Source organism: Lutzomyia longipalpis, chromosome 2 (assembly GCF_024334085.1).
Source record: "Lutzomyia longipalpis isolate SR_M1_2022 chromosome 2, ASM2433408v1".
NCBI classification, from domain to species: Eukaryota; Metazoa; Arthropoda; class Insecta; order Diptera; family Psychodidae; genus Lutzomyia; species Lutzomyia longipalpis.
The window spans coordinates 34,708,473-34,730,927 of NC_074708.1; the positions used below are offsets into that span (position 1 = coordinate 34,708,473).

The following is a 22,455-nucleotide window of genomic DNA, read 5'->3' on the forward strand; positions in this document are numbered from 1 at the left end:
AGTAGGTCCTAAGAAACTTAAGCCTTGCTTAAAAACTAAAGCCTGATTTAGAAAAAAATTAGCATAAAGCGTAAGAAACTTAAGTAGAATTATTTGGTTAAAAAATGATTAAAAACTTTTGGACGAAATTTTTAAGAATTTTGGTAAAATTTAACTTTTCTAGATAATTTCTAAATCAGACTATAAAAAAAATGTTAAGCATATCTCGGTTGGAAAAGAACTTATCGAAAAATTAAAAAAATATTATTCTTTGAATAGGACTTCTAATAAAGTAAAATAATTCTAAACAATTCTATCTAATTTGCCCACGTGCGTGCACAAAGTATAGGGACGGATCAATTCATTTGTGAATTGCATACACTGCAGATTCTTAATAATAAGGCATGACTTGGAGAAGAAGCGCAGTGGATTGAAATTGAGGGATATTTTTAACGTGTGCCACAGGCAAAAGTGTCTGTCGGAAATCTTTGCACGAGCAGTGAGTCTGCAGCTCTCAAAGAGGTGTCTCGTGCATAGCCAACAAAATCACAGCTACATAGTTCAATATAGTGATCATTTTCTATATATTGCACATAAATTTTATTATATAAAAGTTTTCCTTTGCCAAAAATTCTAATGAGAACCGTGCGAAAACGATCGATACTAGTCAATTTGAAAGTGATCTTCCATCGGAAAAGAGTTTTCGTCGCAGGAACTTTTCCTGCCACGTGGAGGCATAATCTCAACGAAACTGATCATTCAGATGCTTCCCACTCTACTGGCCAATTTAATAGCGATTCCGTGGATTAAATGAGACATCATTGTGGGTGATTGATGATTGCTGTGCTCATTTTATTGTGCAACTCCTATACACATTGCCGTCGCTAAATTACGCACAATTGGACAGAGATTCCTTAGGTGTGATCACGAGAAAATATTCTAAGAAAGCTTTTACAGTTTGTCAGTCGTGTGAGAATAGTGTTCCTTCTGTGGTGTGTTTATAGGAAATTTATTGAGGGTAAATATAAAAATTAATTCCATTAATTGAGCTTTCTGATCAAACCTCCCAAAAATCCTATATATTGAAAGTTCTGTTAACTTAAACAGTTTAAATTGTACAAAAAAAAGTGAAAGCAAAAGTGAAAAACATCAAGAATTGAATTTTAATTAGGTCAGAATGATTAATTGTTTATCAATTAAATCAATAGATATTTCGGGAATTGTGATCTTTTTTTATGAAATGAGCCAGAATAGTGTTAAAGTTTTATTATAATTACTACAAATACAAAGTGATTTTGGCACAAAAAGAGATTTTCCGCCAAATTTTGGGGATTTAATTGATTGGCTTGTGTGCCAAAATTGAGTGTCACGCACAGCCTTTAAAAGAACGAGCCATTCTACATTTCAAACCTGTGCTCTGTCTATCAATTTGGACTTTTGTAAATCCAAAAAAAAAAGTTCTGTGTAAAGCTCAAGGGGTGACTTATTGCATAATCTATTGGCAGACCCAAAGATATATGTTATTGAAAAGACAAAATACGCGAGTGACGTTCATTGCTGTCCGCGGATATCCAGAAGAACATTTTTGTGAATTTTCCTCGTAGGCCGTAATGCTCTTAGAGCAGAGAGTGAAAATTAGTCAACACAGCACAACATTCGGATTTTGATTTTATTTTCAACAAGGAATTTTGAGGTGAGTTTATTCGCTAACGTCTTATGTGTACACGTCTTTAGATTTATAATGCATCTTGGCTGTCTTTTGGGATAATTTCAAACTCACGTGAACCGTGTGTTTGGGGACAGGGTCAAGATTGTAATTAAAATCTGACATCTCTTCCTTGAGGCATTGAATAAGTAAATCCATTTATATATAACATAGGAATAGGTATATGCGCCATGTTATTCACAAACTAAATACCATTAGAATATTTTATGATGCACCCTCTAAGAATTTTGCCGAATGATAAGTGTGGTATAGCAGTGATTGTGAAGATCGCAAAGTTCGCTTAGAGTTCTAAGTATTTTGTTTGTGCGATGTTATGTGTAACAAAAGTGACACGCGTACGTATCCATTTATTTAAGTTGGTGTTGAAAGAGGTATTTCTCTATCACGCCATAATTGATGAAAAAATAGAACACATATTCGAATATTACAATTTCCATTGACAAATGGAAATAACCAAACTGATTTCAACTTCAAGAAAAACATTGTTAAAATAAAAAGTAAATATTAGTTGAGCTTTTTAATACCTACCTAAAATGTTTTTTTTTAATATTCAATGCCAAGGAGGGTTATGCTACAAAAATTTCCAAATGAGTGTTTGATCTATTCCAATATCTCATCATTCTATTCTTGATTTGCTTATCTCATGATGCCATTCTTTTATAATGTTGTGTAAATCATTCAAAGCATACTTATTTTATCTGAATTTTATTAATCTCTTGATTACTTTTTGACTAATATTATAATTTATTAATGCTTATATAATGCATGGAAATTTTTTTTGGTATTTTTAAACTCTGTCCTGAACTCTGTATTAACACCAAAAGGTATATAATAGTGTTCAAAGAACTATTTTTTATATAAATTTCTAATCTTTCAGCACAATTGCTTCTCTATATATCGGGGATATACGAAAAAAATTAACAAGGAATTTGAAGCACATATTTAGATTTCTTTTTTGATTTTCAAATATCTCTAGGCAATTTATGAAAGAGTAATTCAGAATATTTTGAAAATTACATTATATTTTCTGAATATAGAAAAATCTGAGATAAAAATTTACAACTTTTGGGAGAAAATTTTTCATGAGTACCGAGAAAATATTTGTTTACCCATGGAGACTATCTTATAGCAAATTTTCCGAACTAATACTTTGTCTACGAAGATTTTTTTTTCTACTTTAACAATAAAAATGCATTTTCAGTCTATAAAAGAGTACAAGGTGTACCTACTCCTCGAAATAAAGAAAAAGCTCAGCTTTCAGAAATTTTCGAAATATTAATTTTTCTTATTTTCATAATTCAATCTTTTACCCCAAGTTCCTCTATGGCATAAAGTATTGCTTAAAGCCAAACCTAAAACGAAATAAAACTAAACCGGAGATGCCCAATTGTCACCAATATGCAATAGTGGTCTATATAGTCAATTAAAGCTCCATTATTGGAAGCTTTCAGCCTAAAAGCCACAACAGAGGGGTGATTAACATTTTCATGGCCAAAGCGGAATTGAAAGAAGAAAAATATAATGGGTTCATTGGGGTTCAGGGGGTTCAGGAGCTTTCAACGGGTTTTTGAGAGTTTCATGGGGATTGAAGAATGTATAAAGAAAATTGCTCTTGCGGCTCGTTCTACATGGCGGGGGTTGAAGTTATTGGTTGAAAATTATGCCCATCATAGTGATTTTGCAATTGATGTTGCGATGTGTGGAACGGTGGATGCTAGTTAGCATAGTGCTGAGCAGAATCATATGAGAAATGACAGTCACGGGGCTTGGGGCTCTTCGGGTATTTCCTTCGTTGTCTCCAGTGCGAAAAATCGATACGCTCTCGGGAGCAGTTTGATTTGCAGGCCGTGAAATTCATCGGTTCAGTTTATTTTCATCTGCTTCGGCGTAAACACGCTCTTGTGCACTCTTTCTGCCTTGTCAAGTGGCTGAGAGTTGGAATTTATGCATAAATAATTTTATGCTGGATTTTTCTGAACAATTAAGCTCAGGCGTTGATTTTTACCGCGCTTGTGGGGTGATTTAGTGATAAACAAGGAAGATTTTTCCACACAGTGCACCTATAAAGCAGTTGTGCTGTGCTTTTTTTCTTGAAAATTTTCCAAAAGGAAAATAATAATCCCGTTATCTCACGGCGTAGTTGGGGGTGCATAGAAAGGGAGGAGGTAGTCGACTGAAAATCTTACGGTGGACAACAGCTCAGTAAACACTTCAAAAACGGAGCCAAGTTCTTTAACCACCGTTGCTCACCGTGCAAACTACCCCATTTGTCCACACAGATAGTAATGGACCAGTCTGGACGATTTTCAGATTACTTCTTCGCCAAAATGGGACCCACTTTGCAGAATGGAGACGACGATTGCACTGGAGAAACCAAGGAGCGATGTCACACCCCAACGGATCTCGCTGGCATCCGAAGGTGGATCAGTGAGAATATGATGCTCCTCGTTACACTTTCCGGGGTCATCTTTGGTATTGTTGTGGGTAAGTGTTTTTCCTTTTAATTAATTTTCCCTTTACAACATTAAAAAAAAAATATATATATATATATATGTATATGTATATGTAACAACCCCCTTTGCGATAAATATATAGGGAAACCCATTCGTCATTAACCCTTTAAGGTCCATTGGGTCATACGCTGACCCAAAGGCTCGATTTTGAAAATGTTTCATTTTGTATAGTTATTTTATGAATATTAAGTCTAAATTAATACAAGATTATGTCTTTATAATCCCTGATCATTTTATGACTACGAAAGGACATCACCAAGGACTCACAGGATCAGGAAGGACGAAAAACTGAAAATTTTTGAGTTGGGATTTTTTGCAAAAAATTACTTATTTGAGCTCAAAGGAACTCATAAAAATTATTTTTAGTTCAATCAGCTCGCTAGATTGATCGCGGACCTTAAAGGGTTAATTTGCATAAACTTCCTCTATTTTCCATTGAATAGAAATCATTTAATTACAGACCAAGGAATTTTCTTTCTATTTTCTATTTTCCATTTTGCACACCTCATCCACCTCATATGTATTTTTACACAATGCACATTTTCTTCTCTCGGTGCATTCGCTTAAAAAAATGTCAGAGAGAGAGAGAGAAATGGAGAAAAGGAGGGGCTGCACAATCTCCCAAACTCAAAGAGAGTGTAGCTGGAAAATTTTCATCGATTTGTCATCCATGCAGTTTTGTTGGGCGAAAGCCAAACAACCCTGTGCAAATACCAAATGAGACTACATACATAGTCTAAATCAATTTAAAATAAAAACTTATTACGAAAGGGGTGGAATATTCATGGGTAAATACAAAGGGTTAAGCAGAGGGTTCGGCTGAGTAACAGGATGAGCTGAAATCAATACCATTGTGTTGGATTAAATAATACGATGGAAATTTTAGGAAAAAAAACATACTCCTAAATAGGCACGTGAATTAATACTTATGTAGCTTAGGTATTTCACTGTAATTTGTCTCGATACACCAATTTATTTCACTGTAAGAGCTACCTATATTATATTTTCCTGAAATTATATCTCAATAAAGATGTAATAAACATTTGAAATTTCTTTCAAACAATGAAAATGTGCGCAATTGCGTTCGCTTAATTGATACCTAAATCAATGTGAAAATGCCTTTATTCAAATTGATTAGATAAATTTTTAAGAAAAAAAATATATGTATCTAATACTTTCACACCAAAATGTTAAATTTTTATTTTAGAGATATGTTGATGTTATTTCAATGTCGAAATACCTACATTTCGTGTACTTTAGGTATACGTCATAAGCCAAATTTAAAAGTTCTTGAATCATGATACGACCTCACTGTAAATCAATGGAATTTTTCAATATGATAAGATAATGTAAAATGATTTTGTAAAATTTTATTTATCTTAAAAAACATTTTTTAAGATTTCTAATCAGGATATTACTTGAATAAAAATAAATTTCATTTCACAGATAGTTAATTTTGATGAGGTTGTTTAAATTATATCCATTTTTTTTGTATAGTCATACTGCGTTGCAAAAATTAGATTTATAAAGAAGTAATGTGATGTCTGAGTGGGTAGATTCTGATCTGAAACGCAGATTTTCTTTATGATTTTTCTCCAAATTATTTTTTTTATGAATGTGTGTGATGTCGAAATCTCCCAACATACGCACAAAAGCACCAATATTTTCCACAAAAATTTACAAGAAAGGAAAATCCTTTCTTGTACTTTCTTGTACTGGATGAAAAATCATAAAGGAAAGCTGCGTTTCAGATTAGAATCTACCCATTCTGAAAGTTCGGAAATTCGCACTACATTTGAGTTTTTTCTCTATCAAAAATTTTAATTTTCATTTATTTTCTCTATGATTAATGGAATATTGTAAATTAGAGATGTGCCGTACCCTACAGAAGTTCATGTCAACCATAAACTTTAATAGACCATCCAAGTCTATGGTGGCTATTAATTGATTCACGCCTTTTTTTTCTTCAAATGAAATATAAATGCTTGACAAATACTAAAATCAATGGGGTGAAATTTAATAATTCACAGAGGGTTATCTTCCTCTCAACTCAGCAATTAATTCTGTAGCTGGGATATCTTCCACGCAATGAATTAATTTTATCAACCAATAGAATCATCGCTGTGGAAAGAAATATTCATTTGCTTTTACCTTCAATGCTCTATCCTATATTTGCAGGAGTTATAGATCCTTCTCTGATGGAGAAGACATTTAGACACATGATATGCAGCAATTTATGTGTCGTTTGATAAAGCATTCTCTCTTGAACTTGTATCACATGTCTTTTTATGAATGGAAAACTCTATTATTTTTTTTTAATTGAATACACATATGAGTGATAGATTGTTGAGTATTTCTGTCATAAGATATATTTTGTGTGGCACAAAAACATGACAATGGGATGGAAAACGCGGAAAATGCACATGGAAAATACTTTGCGTGAAAATTGACGAGAAAGTTGCATGAAGAGGAAATTGGATTTTGACGATGAGCCAATTAGAAGCGAGTTTACATTGAATAGAGGGTATACCTATACATAAATATTTCGCGGTAAGCCATTCCGGTGCATATTGTGCGTCACGATTAGCAAGAAAATTTATGTAAAATATCGAAACCAACTACAATATTTATTCAAAGTTTGAGGGAAATAGTTGTTGTTGCCATGCAAACACTTAATTAAATAGATAATTTAGCACAAGAAAAAAAAACCTCTTCACATGCTTCCTCGAGTAATCTGCAAGTTCAAGGGCGTCCAACATGACACATTAAATTGCAGTTCAATTGAGAATGAATGATTCGCGGTGAACCTATTAACATTTTCATTTTATCGCATTGGGTCAATTAGAGTGTTGTCTCTCGCATGATGATGATCAATATTAATAAATTGAAAATGAATTTCTTTCTCTTCCAACATATAATGTAGGTTTCAGTCTGAGGCCACTCAACCTTAGCAAAGACTACATCATGTTGATTTCCTATCCGGGTGAATTGTTTATGCGTGTCCTCAAACTCATGATTCTTCCTCTCATCATCTCGAGCCTTATTGCGGGTTCAGCAAGTCTCAATGCGCGCATGAACGGAAAAATCGCTCTGAGGACTCTCATCTACTTCGCGTCAACATCCTTCTTCAATGCCTGTCTTGGGATTTTCCTTGTTCTTCTCATCCATCCTGGAGACCAGGGTCTTCACAATGAGTATTCCGGTGCATCTGACAATAAAAATGTCAATCTTCTCGATAGTCTTCTCGATCTTGGCCGGTAAGTTAAATTGCTTTAATAATTAAGGGAACACGGCCCAATTCGAACCATTAGAGGGTTGCATAGAGTGGGAAAAAAGATATTAATTAAAAATCAATTATTCTTGAATTTGGTATTATTTTAAAGTTAATTTAATGCCTCAATTATTCTCAAAAAATTCTTCATTAAGAGCTCCAAATTAGGCCATTTTCTCATATGAATATAAGATGTAACACTTATTAATACATAAAATTATGTACTAAAATAAAATTCCTGATGGGTTTTAGAAGACGCATAAAGTTTAAAGAGGGGCTTCAAGCAACAAAGTTCAATGAAAAATTCTTTTAAATTTATTTGAAGCTTTTTATTTATTATATACAAATGCAGTTTTTTTTAAATATAAAGATAAATGTATAAATAAATCAGAGTAAGTTTCACTTGAAGTTTGAAATTGTATTTTAATTCCTAATTGTAATTTCTTAAATTCTTTAATAGTTTGTGCAGAAATTTATGTCTCAATAAATCGTTGGGAGATATTGTAGAAGAATTTTGCAAAAGTATTTTATGGTCAGTACAGTTTCACATTTAAAAGAAGACAGAAAAATGCTCGTCGTATATGTAGGTGAAATCACAAAGAGCATTTACTTAATAAAAATCAAGATTTTAAAAAGAATTATTTTTAAAAATTAAAAACAAATATTGTGAAATTTCCATAGCAAAAAAAACGCTTTTCTTTTCTTTTGTAATTGTCCTAATTTTATATTTTCTCAACATATTAATTATAGCACAACAGTCTGTCGACAATTTTTTCACGTTCATAGTTTTCACATTTGAGTCGTCTTGTTGTCTCAAAATAAAAATAAAAAAACACTAAATGTTTTACAAATCCTATTTTAACCACAGAGAGGAAAATGTTTTATAAATAACATTTTTGGTGGATGTCATGCGGCATTCGATGAAAAGACTCTGATAGCTCACGTGAAAGCACAGTTTTTAGCACATGGATGAAATTTATTGCAAATATATTATGCGTATTATCACGTTTATGTCAGATTAAAAATAGTCTATAACAAGGAATCTAAAAAAATCTTTTTGGAATATCGAATAGTTGAAATTATATTATACATATGTATATGCATGTAGATATGTATAGATATAGGTATCTAATGGGTAAACTGCATGAATCTAATGTAATATTTTACCACGCTCGAACCATTTAAAGTAGGTCAAATGGTAGAAAATGTCTCTGTAACTATTTTTGTTTTCATAACATTCTAAGCCTATACTTAAAACAAGAAAATATGTTTACTGATGAGCCTAGAATAAATACCTAGTTAGTTTTTTTTTAAGCTGTGATGTTTTTTTCTTTAAATGCGCGACACTTAATTAGTCAGTATTCGTTTTTTCTCGTTGTTTTTCTTGAAAATTTGTTAACATTTAAAATTTAATTATATGCTTATTCACATAGTTTAATTTCAGCACCAAATATGATTTTATAAATCAACTGAAATAGCTATGTCGTGGGAAAGGAACAACAATTTGAGAGTGCCAAAAGTTAGATAATTTTGGCGTGCTCTTTGGTTATTTTTTGCTCTTTTAATAAATCAACTGAAACTAAATTATTTTCTCTAATAAACTAATAAAATTATACCAACTTACAAATAGTGCAAGACAACAATTTTCTTTAGGAAAATTATTGATAAAGCTGTATTTAGTGACATTGCCAAAGAGAAAGAAAAAAACTAATATTTCTATATATATATATTTTTCTTGACAAGAGAGTTAGTTGTAAATATTCCTCTATTGGTTGTTAATTTTATATTTTATTTACTAAAATCCTTTATGGCTTAATGTACTTGCATATACCGACAGATATTGATATTATTTAATTAATTAATAACCCAATCAATCACGAACAACACCACAAAGTGAAACTTGGCTGCGAGTCAATATATTTATACAATTCCGTCAAAGTCTCCAACTCACTTGGAAGGAATTCATTCAGAAGCCAAAATCAAAAGTTTGTTTGACGGAAAATCGATACGAACGCGATGTGTATTTGAAGATATTCGTATAATTTTAATACCTCATTTTGATTGATATTAACTTTTTCGTCTTATCAGTCGATACATACTTTGCTATTTATGTACTAACTATACCTATGATTTTTATCTTTCCCAATGATAACCCAAAATGGGTTTTTGATTGTGACGAAGTTTATATAATGTATACAACGTAATGATTGATTATATTTAGTTGAAATTTATTATATAAAGCCCAGCGATACATAATGTGTCTGAGAGAATAATCAAGTGGAAAGTTACTCTGTGATCATATCTCTAAGGAAGGGATTTACCTTCAATTTTTGTTATCAAAAAGTCACTTTGTAAAAAAAAATATGTAGGTTCATTTTAATCACAGCTGTGAGTCACAATAATCTTAAACTTGCTATCATGACCTTTACCTATAAATTTCTTTTTCTTCTATGCCGACAGAAACGTCTTTCCGGACAACCTCTTTCAAGCTGCTTTCCAGCAAGCTCATACGGCCTACGTACCAAAAAGCAATCCTCTGGGCCTCAATGAATCCGCACTCAATGTAACAGACACCGCAGATGAGACAGAGACGGAAATGGTGCGAGTTATCAAGTACAGACCTGGCACAAATACATTGGGCATCGTGTTCTTCTGCCTCCTCTTCGGGACACTTTTGGGCACCCTTGGAGAACGTGGTCAGGTGGTCATTGACTTCTTCTCGGCCGTCTTCGAAGTAATCATGCGTATGGTGACAGGCGTAATGTGGTGCACACCTCTGGGCATAAGCAGTGTCATAGCTGGAAAGATCTTAGATGTCTCCAATCTGACGCTGGTCATGTCACAGCTGGCCATGTTCATTGTAACCGTGGTCATTGGTGTCTTCCTGTACCAGCTGGTGATCATGCAACTCGTGTATTTTGTCTTCCTACGGAAGAATCCCTTCAAGTTCTACTATGGCCTCATTAATCCAATGCTAACAGCATTCGCTACGGCATCCACGGCAGCTGCCCTGCCCATCACATTCCGCTGCATGAATGAGAAGTTGAGAGTGGATCCACGGGTGACGCGTTTCGTATTGCCAATTGGGTGCAACATCAACATGGACGGTACAGCACTCTTCATTTCCGTCGCATCCATCTTCATTGCTCAGATGAGCGGGATGAAGTTGGGCTTCGGTGAGATCGTTACTGTCTGCCTCTCATCAACGGCTGCATCGATGTCATCAGCCAGTGTTCCTAGTGCAGCATTGGTTCTCCTCTTGGTTGTGCTCTCTGCCATTGATGCTCCTGTCCAAGATGTGACACTCCTGTTTGCCATCGACTGGTTTGTGTAAGTATCATATTAATTTTATGGTTTTCTAACTTAGGTATGCTCAGGATTTTTTTTTAAATTACCGGGAAGTTTGATTTCAAAATCATCCAAAAGTCAATTTTTTTAATCAGAATTTTTGAGAATTTGCAAAAGGTCTAAAAATCTTCCCTTAATTAAATTAATTGAACTTTGATTGGGGAGGGCGGGGCTAATAAAGTCACTTAAGGGCTTGGAAAAAGCTTAAAATATCATATTTCCTAGCTAGATAGAACAAAATGATCTGAGAAAGTGTTGTAGCACAAGAAATATCCTAAAGAATTGAGCTATACATTTCGCTTTATCTGTTTGGGAAATATGATATTTTGAGCTTTTTCTAAACCCTTAAGTGACTTTTTTAACCCCGGTCTCCCCTACAATTAAATACTTTTTTTTTGTGCTATTTCTATGCACTCAAAGTTGATAAAGAAAATTTTCCGAGTGTACATTGTAAGGAAAATCTGAGTTAATTTAAATTAATGAATAGGATTTAATTGATTTTCTTTAAAATTAGAACATAATGCCAAAAAATTATGGAATTAAAATGTTTGAAATTTCCACAAAGTCTTTTAACAATTCTTATAACAGATTTTCTTGAAATTTTCCCCAAACGATTCTAAAACTATTTTTTAGGCGAATCTAATCAACTTTTAACAAAATAAGAAGTTTTTACGTAAAAATTGTCCAAAACATTCAACAGTTAACCGAATTTTGGCTGAATACATTCCGTTTATATGAAAATTAGATATTTTTATGCCACAAAATTTATCGACAAATTAGAGGAGGATATGGCCGACAAATTAACAAAAAGGTTCAACTAATTTATGAAAATTATTCGTTAAAAAATTATATCAAGAATTAAGTATATGAAACTAATTTCAATGTTAACTCTCAATGCATTGCAGAAATTTGTTTTTTTTTATATAAATTTAAGGTATGATCTAATTAGTTACGGATTAATGGAAACTTAAAGCGTTTTTTTTTTACCCATTTTTGGATAGATTTTGATAGAAAATAATTAAAATTGTTTTGCATTCTCGTGAAATAGTCAAAATTGATTAAAATTTCAGTTTTTTTGGGTTTTAAGAATGATTCTAGATATTTAAAAACGATATTTTATTTTTTTACATCTTGAGCAATTTGTTTCTGTAGATTTCCCATAATTACTGACCAACCCGAAAATCGAAAAAAAGACTAAAAAAATTAATTAAAAAATATATAAATCAAAAATCAGAAATTTAAATAATTTTATTCATACATCCAATTAAATTAATTTATTCCAGGGATCGCATAAGGACAACCAACAACATGCTGGGTGATTGCTATGCTGCTGCTGTAGTTGAGCATCTATCACGAAAGGAACTCATGGCTCTGGATGCGGCCACACTCTATCAAGTTAGCGCAGAACTATAACAACACCCGCATTTTTTCGTTACACTCCCATTTATTTTACACACATCACAAGGTTTTCTTTTGTTTTTCTGTGTTCGACTTTTTTTGTTTTATTTTGTTTTGTCAACACACATCCCACTTTCTGTTTTTGTGTGTAGTCCACGTGAGGATGCTTCAGAAGATGCTGATTAAGGGAAATTTTCTTATTGCAGGAACAAGTACCAAATGGACATATTATGAATGATACCGATCCAGATTTGGATAGACGAAGCTCAGTACCTGATTCCGTGATTGTTGACATTCCGGCAGCTGTGGCTAATGGTCATGCAATGCGTCGCAACTGAACGGAAGTACCCACAATTGATCGAGAAGATGGCGTGCCACAGATTGAATTGCAAAATCTCAATGGATTGTCCCACATGTGGAGATTTTAAATGGAGAGATGGAACTTTTTTTTGTGATAAAATCACAAAATAAGAATGAAAAAAGAAAAGAAGAAACTCACCCCTCATTGAATTACCCCCAAAATAATATTCACTTTCTCTAACATTAGTATTCATTCATTGTATGGCTGACGAATGGTAAGACCATTGGTAAACCCTTCATCACAAAAAATAAAAGTATCTACAAAAACAAATATCAAAGAAATACCAAAAAATATATTAAAAAAATAAAAAAAAGTATTTCCTTTCTGAGGATCAAATAGAAGCTCAGAAAATAAAGCAACAGTATCTCTTAAAAATAAAAAAAAGGACATAAAACAATACTAAAAAAAAAGAAATATTTAGCCTAAAAGAGTAAGAAAAAATATTACAGTAGTTTATAGTACTTTATCATGTGATATGAAGATTACATATAAATGTTACCTAAAATTAAGGGTTTTTTTTTGTTAGAGAAGTGAAACATCTTCAGAGAATATCAAAAGAAAAAAAATGAGAAAAAAGAAAAGAAAATAAAGAACTTACCATATTATATGTAAATCCTCCCACGTAGTCACGTGATGAAACAGGGAATATAATTGAGGGATCCTCCTCTCTTGACAACTCCACGATGAGACGTAATTTTTTTTAGAATATTTTTTTAGATCACATTTTAGTCTAACCTTTTATGCAAATGAATGAAAAAGAAATATATACACATAAATTGCTCATAAAGCAAAACCCTTTTTCCTCAAAGCATGTCCACCATAGAAGTTTTATTGAGAATTATTGTATAAAAAAAAAAGAATTAAAATTTGCTGTAATAAATTAATTGTTAGACTGATTAGATTTTAGATGCGAGACTAAAGTGAGAAACCAAAAATTTAAAGAAAAATCTGCAGACAGATGTAAAAAAAAAACATTTGTGAGAATACAATGGAAAAATATATTTGTAATAGCTGTATTCTCTTCTTTTGATTTCTGTTAATCCCAAAGAAAATATAATTTAGGTTCCATTTAGCTCCATTAAAACTTGAGTAAATAAGACTTATGTTTATGTCTTGGATAAATGTAGCTGCAATAAAAATGTAAATTACACTACACCGGGAGTTTTTGTGCACTTGAAAGTCCCTCAAGTTTTTAAAGCACATGTGGAATGAGAATATTTGCTATTTGTGGGCATTTAGAGCGCTGAAAATTTCTAATTAATTTTTAGAGCTCTTTTAATTAAAACAATTTTTTTTTGTTTTAAAACAACCCCTTGAATGGATTTCTGGTTACACCCGAGAACAAGATTAGGTTCATTGAGGACAGAGATAGAAAATGAAAATATTTGTAGCACATGGTGTCACTGAAATGTAATTGTTGCATCTCAAATTGACTCAAAAATGTAAATTATTATCATTAATTATGTTGATCTTTCAGATCTTACGCGATTCGTGTTATCACGCTTGATATTTTCCTGTATGAATGATAAGATGACTTTGAGATGATGCCGTCATAAATCACATCTTTGCTCACACATTTCATTTTTGAGAAAGATTCTAAATTTCTCACTGAGAATGGCACAAAGGCAGTCAGTTGCAATTGAAGATTCTTACAAATTGGATGTGATTTTTCTCAAATAATTTTCAAAGATGAGTGAAGAAGGGAAAAAATCATGGATGAGAAAAAATTTAATGTTGATCGTAACAATGATTGGTGTAGTGGCTGGAGTTGGTTTGGGATTCTCCCTAAAAGCTGCTCATGTTAGTCCCGATTACAGTGAAATTATTTCCTATCCCGGGGAGCTCTTCATGCGCTTCCTTAAAATGGTCATCCTACCACTCCTCATCTCTTGTTTGGTGTACGGAACAGCAAGTCTCAATGTTGGTGCAAATGGGAAGATTGCATTGAGAACATTGATCTACTTTGCAAGTAGTTCCTTTATCGCGGTATCCATTGGTATTTGCCTTGTTGTTCTCATAAGCCCCGGAGTAGATAGTGAGGCAAAGAAACTCATGAGTGATGCCAGAGAAGCTGGTGGGAAGACAGAAATTAAACTTTTGGACACTTTTCTCGATCTCGGACGGAATCTCCTTCCGGACAATTTATTTCGTGCAACATTCCAACAAACCTACACCACATATGCGCCAGAGAAAGCTCTTAGGTACCGTGATGGTACCAACAGCATGGGAATTGTTTTCTTTTGCCTCATACTTGGTGGAATATTGGGAACATTGGGGGAACGAGGAAAGGCCGCAATTGCCTTCTTTCAAGGCGTCCTCGAGGCATCACTCAAGATTGTCCGGGGTGGAATGTGGATGGCACCCATTGGGGTTTGCAGTATAATTGCAGGAAAAATTCTCGAAGTACAAAATTTGAGTGTAGTGATGGCTCAGCTGGGGAAGTTCATTCTCACAGTTTGCATCGGACAGGGACTCTATCAGTGGATTGTTATGCCTGGATATTACTACGTCTTTACAAGGAAAAATCCATATAAATTCTATGTGAAACTCTTCGATCCCATGATCGCGGGATTCGCCACGTGTTCCTCGTGAGTATGAAATTGTTTAATTTTTACGGGAAGGAAAAATGTATTAATTTATTTAACATTTCGGAGTGGCGTGGGATTTGCGATCATAGCAAAAATCGTGGTTGATGATCTTTCGATCTATCTGTCTATTTACAAGACGAACCCTGTTTGATAAAAAAAAACATTTTTTATTGTTATTCATTTATTTATAATTTTTGATTCAAAAGCATCTGAATGAAAAGAAAATAAACTAAAAATAAAACGAAAATTATTATCTTAAAAAATTCTAAGGAAATAGACATCTAGGTACTTCAAAAGAATCTTTGATTCTATTCTATTTTCTTCAAAGTACCTACTTCTTTCTATTTTTTCTTTTAAATTTTTAGTCTTTCATGTCCTGAGATTTGACAGTAGGAGTAGATGTACGAGGAACAAAAGATTTGAAAGAAAAATGTACTTTAAATAAAGAAAAAATGATTAGAACAATTTTATTCGTTCTATAAAATAACAAGGACACAGCTAGAGAACTTTATTTTATTTATTTTGCAACCTCTGGCGTTTCTTTTACTAAAGTGACTAAAGTTTAAAGTTTTCTTACAACTTTTGAAAACTTCCTAATTTTTTTTAAATGAAATTTTCAGGACAATAATTTTTTTTTAACTTCTGAAAATAGTCTGAAGGGGCTGAAAAGGGGTCTTAAGGGGCTCTGATAGCTGAAGTTGGGAAAAAGAGATTAGAACATGATCGCATCGTCAATGATTTATGAGCTACCTTTTTGCTTTATTCGTCAAACCTTTTTGATCGAGAATCTCATTTTTTTCAAAGGTTGATCGCAAACCCCACTGTGGCGACTATATCGTTGACTCGGTACTTGTCCAACAATTAAGGAAAGAAGGCTAGTCATTCTAGTATGAATCAGTCCCCAAGGAGGTAACCAAATTTTGTTTTTAAATTATCGTAGGGCATTACTAAAGACTCAAGAAAAGCGTGGTCATTTCCCGGAAAAGCGCTGGGAAATATACGAATTTTCACATTTTATGTCAAATCGGATGAAAACTTTTTTGATTTTTTTCTTAATTTCTAGTTATTCTAGAAAATTCTTTTCTGTGTCATATGAAAGCTATTTAATGGCCTAAAAATATATATTTAAACCACTTTCCTACGGTGGAAAACTCGCGAGATTTTCCGGCATTGAACTTTTCTTTTGCTTCCCATTTCTCCAATATTGATCGTGACCAATTTTAAAATATCTCATTTTGTAGCATTTTTAATTATCTTTCATTTGGTATAGCACTTGCAGGGAAAATCCGCTGGGAAAACTCGCTACAGAATGATTTTCCAAAGCTAAGCAGGTTTTCGCGTTGGAAGAAAAGAGATAGGCAATTTCCCCTCTTTGATGTTTCCAGAATGTTCTAAGAATTCCCCTAGAAAAAAATTGGCCATCTCTTTTTCTCCAACGCGAAAACCTGCTTAGCTTTGGAAAATCATTCTGTAGCGAGTTTTCCCAGTGGATTTCCCCGGCAAGTGTTATACCAAATGAAAGATAATTAAAAATGCTACAAAATGAGATATTTTAAAATTGGTCACGATCAATATTGGAGAAATGGGAAGCAAAAGAAAAGTTCAATGCCGGAAAATCTCGCGAGTTTTCCACCGTGGGAAAATGGTTTAAATATATATTGTTAGGCCTTTAAATAGCTTTCATATGGCACAGAAAGGAATTTTCTAGAATAACTAGAAATTAAGAAAAAAATCAAAGAAGTTTGCACCCGATTTGACATAAAATGTGAAAATTCGTATATTTCCCAGCGCTTTTCTGGGAAATTACCACGATTTTCTTGAGTCTTTAGTAATGCCCTACGATAATTTAAAAACAAAATTTGGTTACCTCCTTGGGGACTGATTCATACTAGAATGACTAACCCTCTTTTAGAAGTATTCAAACCGATTTTAAGTCAATATTGTAACAAAAAATAATAAATTTTCTTGTTTTTATCATTTAAATATTGATTAAAATTTAGTATTTTCGCTTTTCAAAAATTTTCTTTATTCTATAAAGGCTATTTTAAACTTGTCTTTTTAAATCGACGTCTTGAAGCAAACACAATAGTGATAAGATAAGAGACCCAGTAGAGAAAGTGAACGTCATACAATAAGCTCAGATTAAATAAAATGAATTCTCTTAATTCTTTGTCAAACAAGGAGTAACTAGGCAAAAAAAATGTGCAGAATTTTATTTTGAGCAAATATTACCTTTGAGATGTTCTAAGATCTTCCATCATTGTGAAATTCTTCTCAAGACATGATTAGCAATTTTTTTGTCTTACCTTTCAGAATTGCCACACTTCCGATAACACTGAGAACACTAAATGATCGTGTTAAGATCAATCCACGAATCACGAGGTTTGTCCTTCCTTTGGGATGCTCAATGAATACGGATGGAGCTGCAATGTTTATGGTGACATCTTCAGCTTTTTTGGCCCAAATGCAGGGTATTGAGCTGAAATTGGGAGAACTGATTACCCTTCTGATTATCACAACGATCCTCTCAATGGCCATTGGGAGTGTTCCCAGTGGTGCTGTAGTTCTAATTATGATCATCCTCTCTACGATCGATGTTCCAGCTGATCAGATGACGCTCCTTTTCACCGTAGATTGGTTCTTAGATCGAATTCGTACAACAAACAACATTCTCAGCGATTGCTATGCGGCTGCAATTGTTGAGCATCTATCGAAAAAGGAATTGAGGGAACAAGAACATTCAGAGGATGAAGTGATGAGTCTTCAAACGGTGACAGTGGAAAAGACACCAAATAATTAATTTCTTCTTCATTTTTTATTCAATTTCAACTACAATTCTCGGGATTTCTTCACAAAATATTCATTGTTTTGCATTTCTTTTAGCTCAATCTTCACTGTAAAATATTTTGATGATTTTTTTTTGTGAGGTCACAGAGATAGCCCAACTACTGGCCGTGATTTCAAAATGTTAAGAAAATTGCCGATTTTTTTTTCATACGTAAAATAAGACTTTATCTCTGTTTCCATTCTACTGCCAAATCCCGGTGATCAATATTGAAATTATCCAAGAGTTAATACCTTTTCATTTCTTTTTACACAAAATGAATGCATTGCTACGAGAATTGAAAACCACTAACTTGGTTGTATTAACAACATGCATTTAGTTGTCTTGAGAGAGATAACATTTACACACGGAGACCAATTATTATGGCGTTTTAAATACGCTTTACACAGTCTTATTTCAGTTCTATAACTTCATAAAAGATTTCCTTTTTACAAGAATTTTCTTCATTTTCTTCTTAAACATTTAATACTCACAGGTTTTACCGGAAAAAACGTGAAGATTTCTCATCTCCTTTTACTTTCTCAGAGAGACTTAACTGTATTATGTACATGAAATACACAAAAAGAAAAAAAAATTGATTGAATCCTATTTTGTTGGGCTAAATTAACTTATATTTATCATCTACATATTAAAGGCACATTGTTATTTACAAAACTAATTTTATATAAAAGACTTTATGACAAAATTTTTTAGTACTTTGTTTTATCTAGGGTAAGTGGGCTGCTGCAGGTGCATCATTATAGGATGTTATTCTAATAAATATATAGGTAGTATACATTATTAATTTTAGGGATGTTTCTTTGCAGTTACCCCTAATGCAATTTGTTCCTATTTAATAATTCCTATTTTGCCCTGCCACAGTCCACATTATTAGAAGGTTTTACCTTACAAATCTCTACCTACATCTTTCTTACACATTTTTGGCACCTTGCTGAAACACAAGATGCCATTTAATTAAAACTAATTAATGGGGGGCGGAAGTTTTCTTCATGCGACAACTCAGGACAAATTGTAGGTACACAATTTGTTTGTAGAACACAGCCTTTTTGGGGGTGTAGGACACTCTCCGGATAAATCAGATCCGTACCCTCATTTCCGGATCGAGTGTCTTCCTCTGTATTGGCTGTGGTTGATGCCGCGGCAGGGACACCATGTGGTGCGATGTGGAAAGCCCCGAGTTGACGTGTGGCGAAATAGAGGGTGACCTCGTGGCCAGTGGACTGAGGGATGGTGAAAAGCTCGGTGACATGGCTGATGATGTACTAAATCCCCCACCTGGTGCATCATGACTAATTGGGGATCTCGGTAGGAGGTATTGGTGCGCCGTGAGAACAGAATGATGCCCCGGACCTCGATTCGGCAGCACCGGCATGGCATTTATGGTTCTCGGTGCAACATTCGTCAGCAACGGTGGTGGGATGTGCTTAGCCGCATGCTGTAGGGAACCTTTACTTTTGGCACTGGAAGCTCCACTATTCCCACTATGTACCGACAGTGTGTCATCCTTCAGCCGGGCAATTTCACTGAAAACATGCGCTAGTGGCTGGTACTGCGGTCCCCAATCGAGGAGATAGTCCCAATTGTAGCTGCCCGTGAGTTCCTCCTCACTATGTACAATTGAACTCAGGGATCCATTCATACTTGGCCCCGTATTCCCTCCCCCAACAACTGGACCATCTCCAAAACCTCCCATTACCATCACATGATCAACAGCAGCCCCAATACTCCCGGCTGTTGTTGCAGCTTCATCAGCACTACTTGCTCTATCACTTCCACCACCAACGTCATTTAGTTTAGCATAAATTAAATTTGTTATATCCGACTCCCCGCCGGGTTCCTCATCGAACATATTGTGGAGACTATCTATGGGTAGGGTGTGATGCAAAATGGCATCCTTTGCACTACCAGGGCCTATACTTTCCGAGCAATGCCTGGATGATGTGGATCCAGCTCCATTTCCAGCAGGGTTATCCACAATACCCAACCGTGCTAGGTATTCCTGGGTATTCTGCACCGAAATCCCAGATAATCTCCCATCCACATCATTCCCCCTGTGCAATCCCGTATCTCTCTGCAGTGGTCCCTCATTTATCATTCGGATTTCCTCATCTTCCCCATCATCTCCATCTTCAGCACTTCCACGACCACTTGATCCCGATTGCTCAGATCCCGACAGTTCGGATGTAGTAGGTGCTCCGGAATTTGAACTACCCGTATGCGGTCCATACGGAGGAATCTCATCATATTTTGGCGGTGCAAACTGTCCCGTACTGCTGACACCACTTGTATTCCCACGTATTGGAATTGTGTCAAAAGCCGAAGGGTCAACGTACGAATTGCTATTGCCAACAGTTTCTGCACTCAAGCTCGGCTTTGTGACTTGCTTGTGTCGACGATTGCGCATGTGGAGGAAGACAAAGACCGCGGCAAATGATAGAATCACGAGGATAAGTGATATTAGCAATCCCAGCGCCCAGTCCGCTAACCCACTACCACCTGAAGATCCGCCTGAACTTCCAGTTGCTGATGCAATATTGAGACCAGGATCAGCCAAGGGATCCAGAGCTATTTCCACAACTGTCATATTCGTCAGTGAACCCTGTCGGCCTGAACTTGCTGTCACCACCAGGCTAATGTCGCGACCTGCTTCAAGAGCAGCGGCTGCATTGTCGAGTTTCTTCTTCACCATCACAGCTCCAGTTGTACGATTCATCTTAAAGTACGGATGTTGCGTTGAGAGTTGATAGACAACCCTCCCATCGGGACCCTTATCGCGATCAGTTGCTGTAACATGCCCCACAATGTAGCCAACCGGGAGGTGCCCCGATGATGGTGTAGCCAAGACAAAACGATACGTTCGCTCTGTGAATTGTGGACTGAACTCATCGCGACTTTCAATCATAATTCTCACACGAGCACTTGCTGCCTTTCCCCCAATATCCGTTGCTCGGATTGTAAATGTATACCGATTCTTCTGCTCATAGTCAAACACAGCATTTGTGTTAACAACCCCCGTTTCGGCGTCCACCTTAAACAACTTCCATGATTCATCAATGTCTGAGTACCCACTAGCTGCTGCCGATACAATTGTGTAGTTTAGCTGCCCGAAAACACCTTTATCAATATCTGTGGCTCTAGCTGTGAAGACAGACACCCCCACAGGTTCATTCTCCCCAACTATTTCAAGGTATTCAGACACGGGGAATTTGGGTTCGTTGTCATTCTCATCGGTTAATTGAATGTGGAACGGTTGGAGGCTACATCGAGGCATCGTAGCACTGTCACATGCCCTTATGACTAGGTTGTACTCTGACTCTCCTGAATCATAGTCAAGTTCATTGTTGACGAATAATACTCCAGATACCAAATCAATGGTGAACATGCCCGAATCATTGCCACTTGTTATGTCGTACACCACCTCGGAATTCGGGGAACTTTCCAAATCTGCGTCGAGAGCTTGAATTTTGGCAATTGAATGCCTCAAGGATGCAGCTTCACTTATTGTAGCTTCATAGGGAGCAGCTTGGAAGAGCGGTGCATTGTCATTGGCATCATCAACGGTTATGAAGACATTGATGGCTGTTGTGTTGTCATCTTTTCGCGTTGGCATACCCCTTTCGCTCATCATTAGTCGCAAATGATAGAGATCAGTTACTTCGCGATCCAGTGACTTTACCGTAATGATCGTAGCTCCGGGATTTGTGATCTCAAAGGTCCCATTATCATTTCCCGATACAATTTCCAAATTCATCAGACTCTGCAAATCGGCATCAAGAAGGTCTGGGGGTGAAAGGCGTATGACAACAGAACCCCTTGGAATGTCCTCCTTAACACTTGCTCTGTGGATAAAAAAAAATAGAAGAAAATCACAAATTAATAAAGTAGACACATTTTGCTTAATACTGAAACAATATGGCACTGCATAAATGGTCAATTATTAATCAATTTAATGGATAGACCATAATTATTCAATTCTTGATCAATTTCATGGATAGGACATAATTGTTAAATTCATGATCAATCAAATAGATAAGGTGCTCAGTGATTTATCAATCACTAGAAAAAAGTACAAAGTGGAAAAATTGAGAAAAGATTGAGTGAAAATTGAGGATTTTTTGAATTGTTAATTAAAAAATATTTTTAAATTTAACACGCTTGTGTTGTTTTTTTTTGTTGGGAAGATGAAATTAAAAAAAAAAATGACAGCTGATAAAAATTATGATTGACTGAGGATTGCGCAACGGTTGTGTGATTAATCCGAATAATCAATGATTGAGCATCAATTGTTTGATTGTTCAATAATTGAGCATGAATTGATTAATAATTGAGAATAAATTGTTTTATTGATTAATGATTGGAGAGGGCATGATTTGATCAACCATACCCAGTAAACAAATTTTGTCAATCATTGATCAATTATTGAGGT

General features: G+C 34.8%; 3 protein-coding genes across 5 annotated transcripts in view; 2 read left to right on the forward strand and 1 right to left on the reverse strand.

The window, feature by feature from the left end:
• Window positions 1–429: 429 nt before the first annotated feature.
• LOC129790228 (excitatory amino acid transporter) lies at window positions 430–13,749 on the forward strand. 2 transcript variants are annotated; one of them, XM_055827647.1, is made up of 6 exons: window positions 430–1,672; window positions 4,016–4,189; window positions 7,142–7,475; window positions 9,950–10,819; window positions 12,121–12,232; window positions 12,442–13,749. In XM_055827647.1, exons 2-6 carry the CDS (start codon window positions 4,033–4,035, stop codon window positions 12,571–12,573), a joined length of 1,605 nt encoding a protein of 534 aa, XP_055683622.1. In that variant the 5' UTR covers window positions 430–1,672; window positions 4,016–4,032; the 3' UTR covers window positions 12,574–13,749. The 2 variants fall into 2 exon arrangements, with proteins under 2 accessions (XP_055683622.1, XP_055683620.1); XM_055827645.1 differs by lacking the exon at window positions 430–1,672 and having other exon boundaries at window positions 3,565–4,189.
• On the forward strand, window positions 13,749–18,739 carry LOC129790260 (excitatory amino acid transporter 2-like). Its single transcript, XM_055827697.1, has 2 exons — window positions 13,749–15,184; window positions 17,498–18,739. Exons 1-2 carry the CDS (start codon window positions 14,286–14,288, stop codon window positions 17,982–17,984), a joined length of 1,386 nt encoding a protein of 461 aa, XP_055683672.1. The 5' UTR covers window positions 13,749–14,285; the 3' UTR covers window positions 17,985–18,739.
• The window catches only part of LOC129790091 (protein dachsous), a 159,869-nt gene continuing 155,735 nt past the window's right edge, over window positions 18,322–22,455 (reverse strand). For both annotated transcript variants that reach the window (XM_055827306.1, XM_055827307.1), the window contains one exon: window positions 18,322–21,868. In XM_055827306.1, the coding sequence (XP_055683281.1) occupies window positions 19,105–21,868 (2,764 nt within the window). In that variant the 3' untranslated portion in view covers window positions 18,322–19,104. The remainder of the gene's footprint in view (window positions 21,869–22,455) is intronic.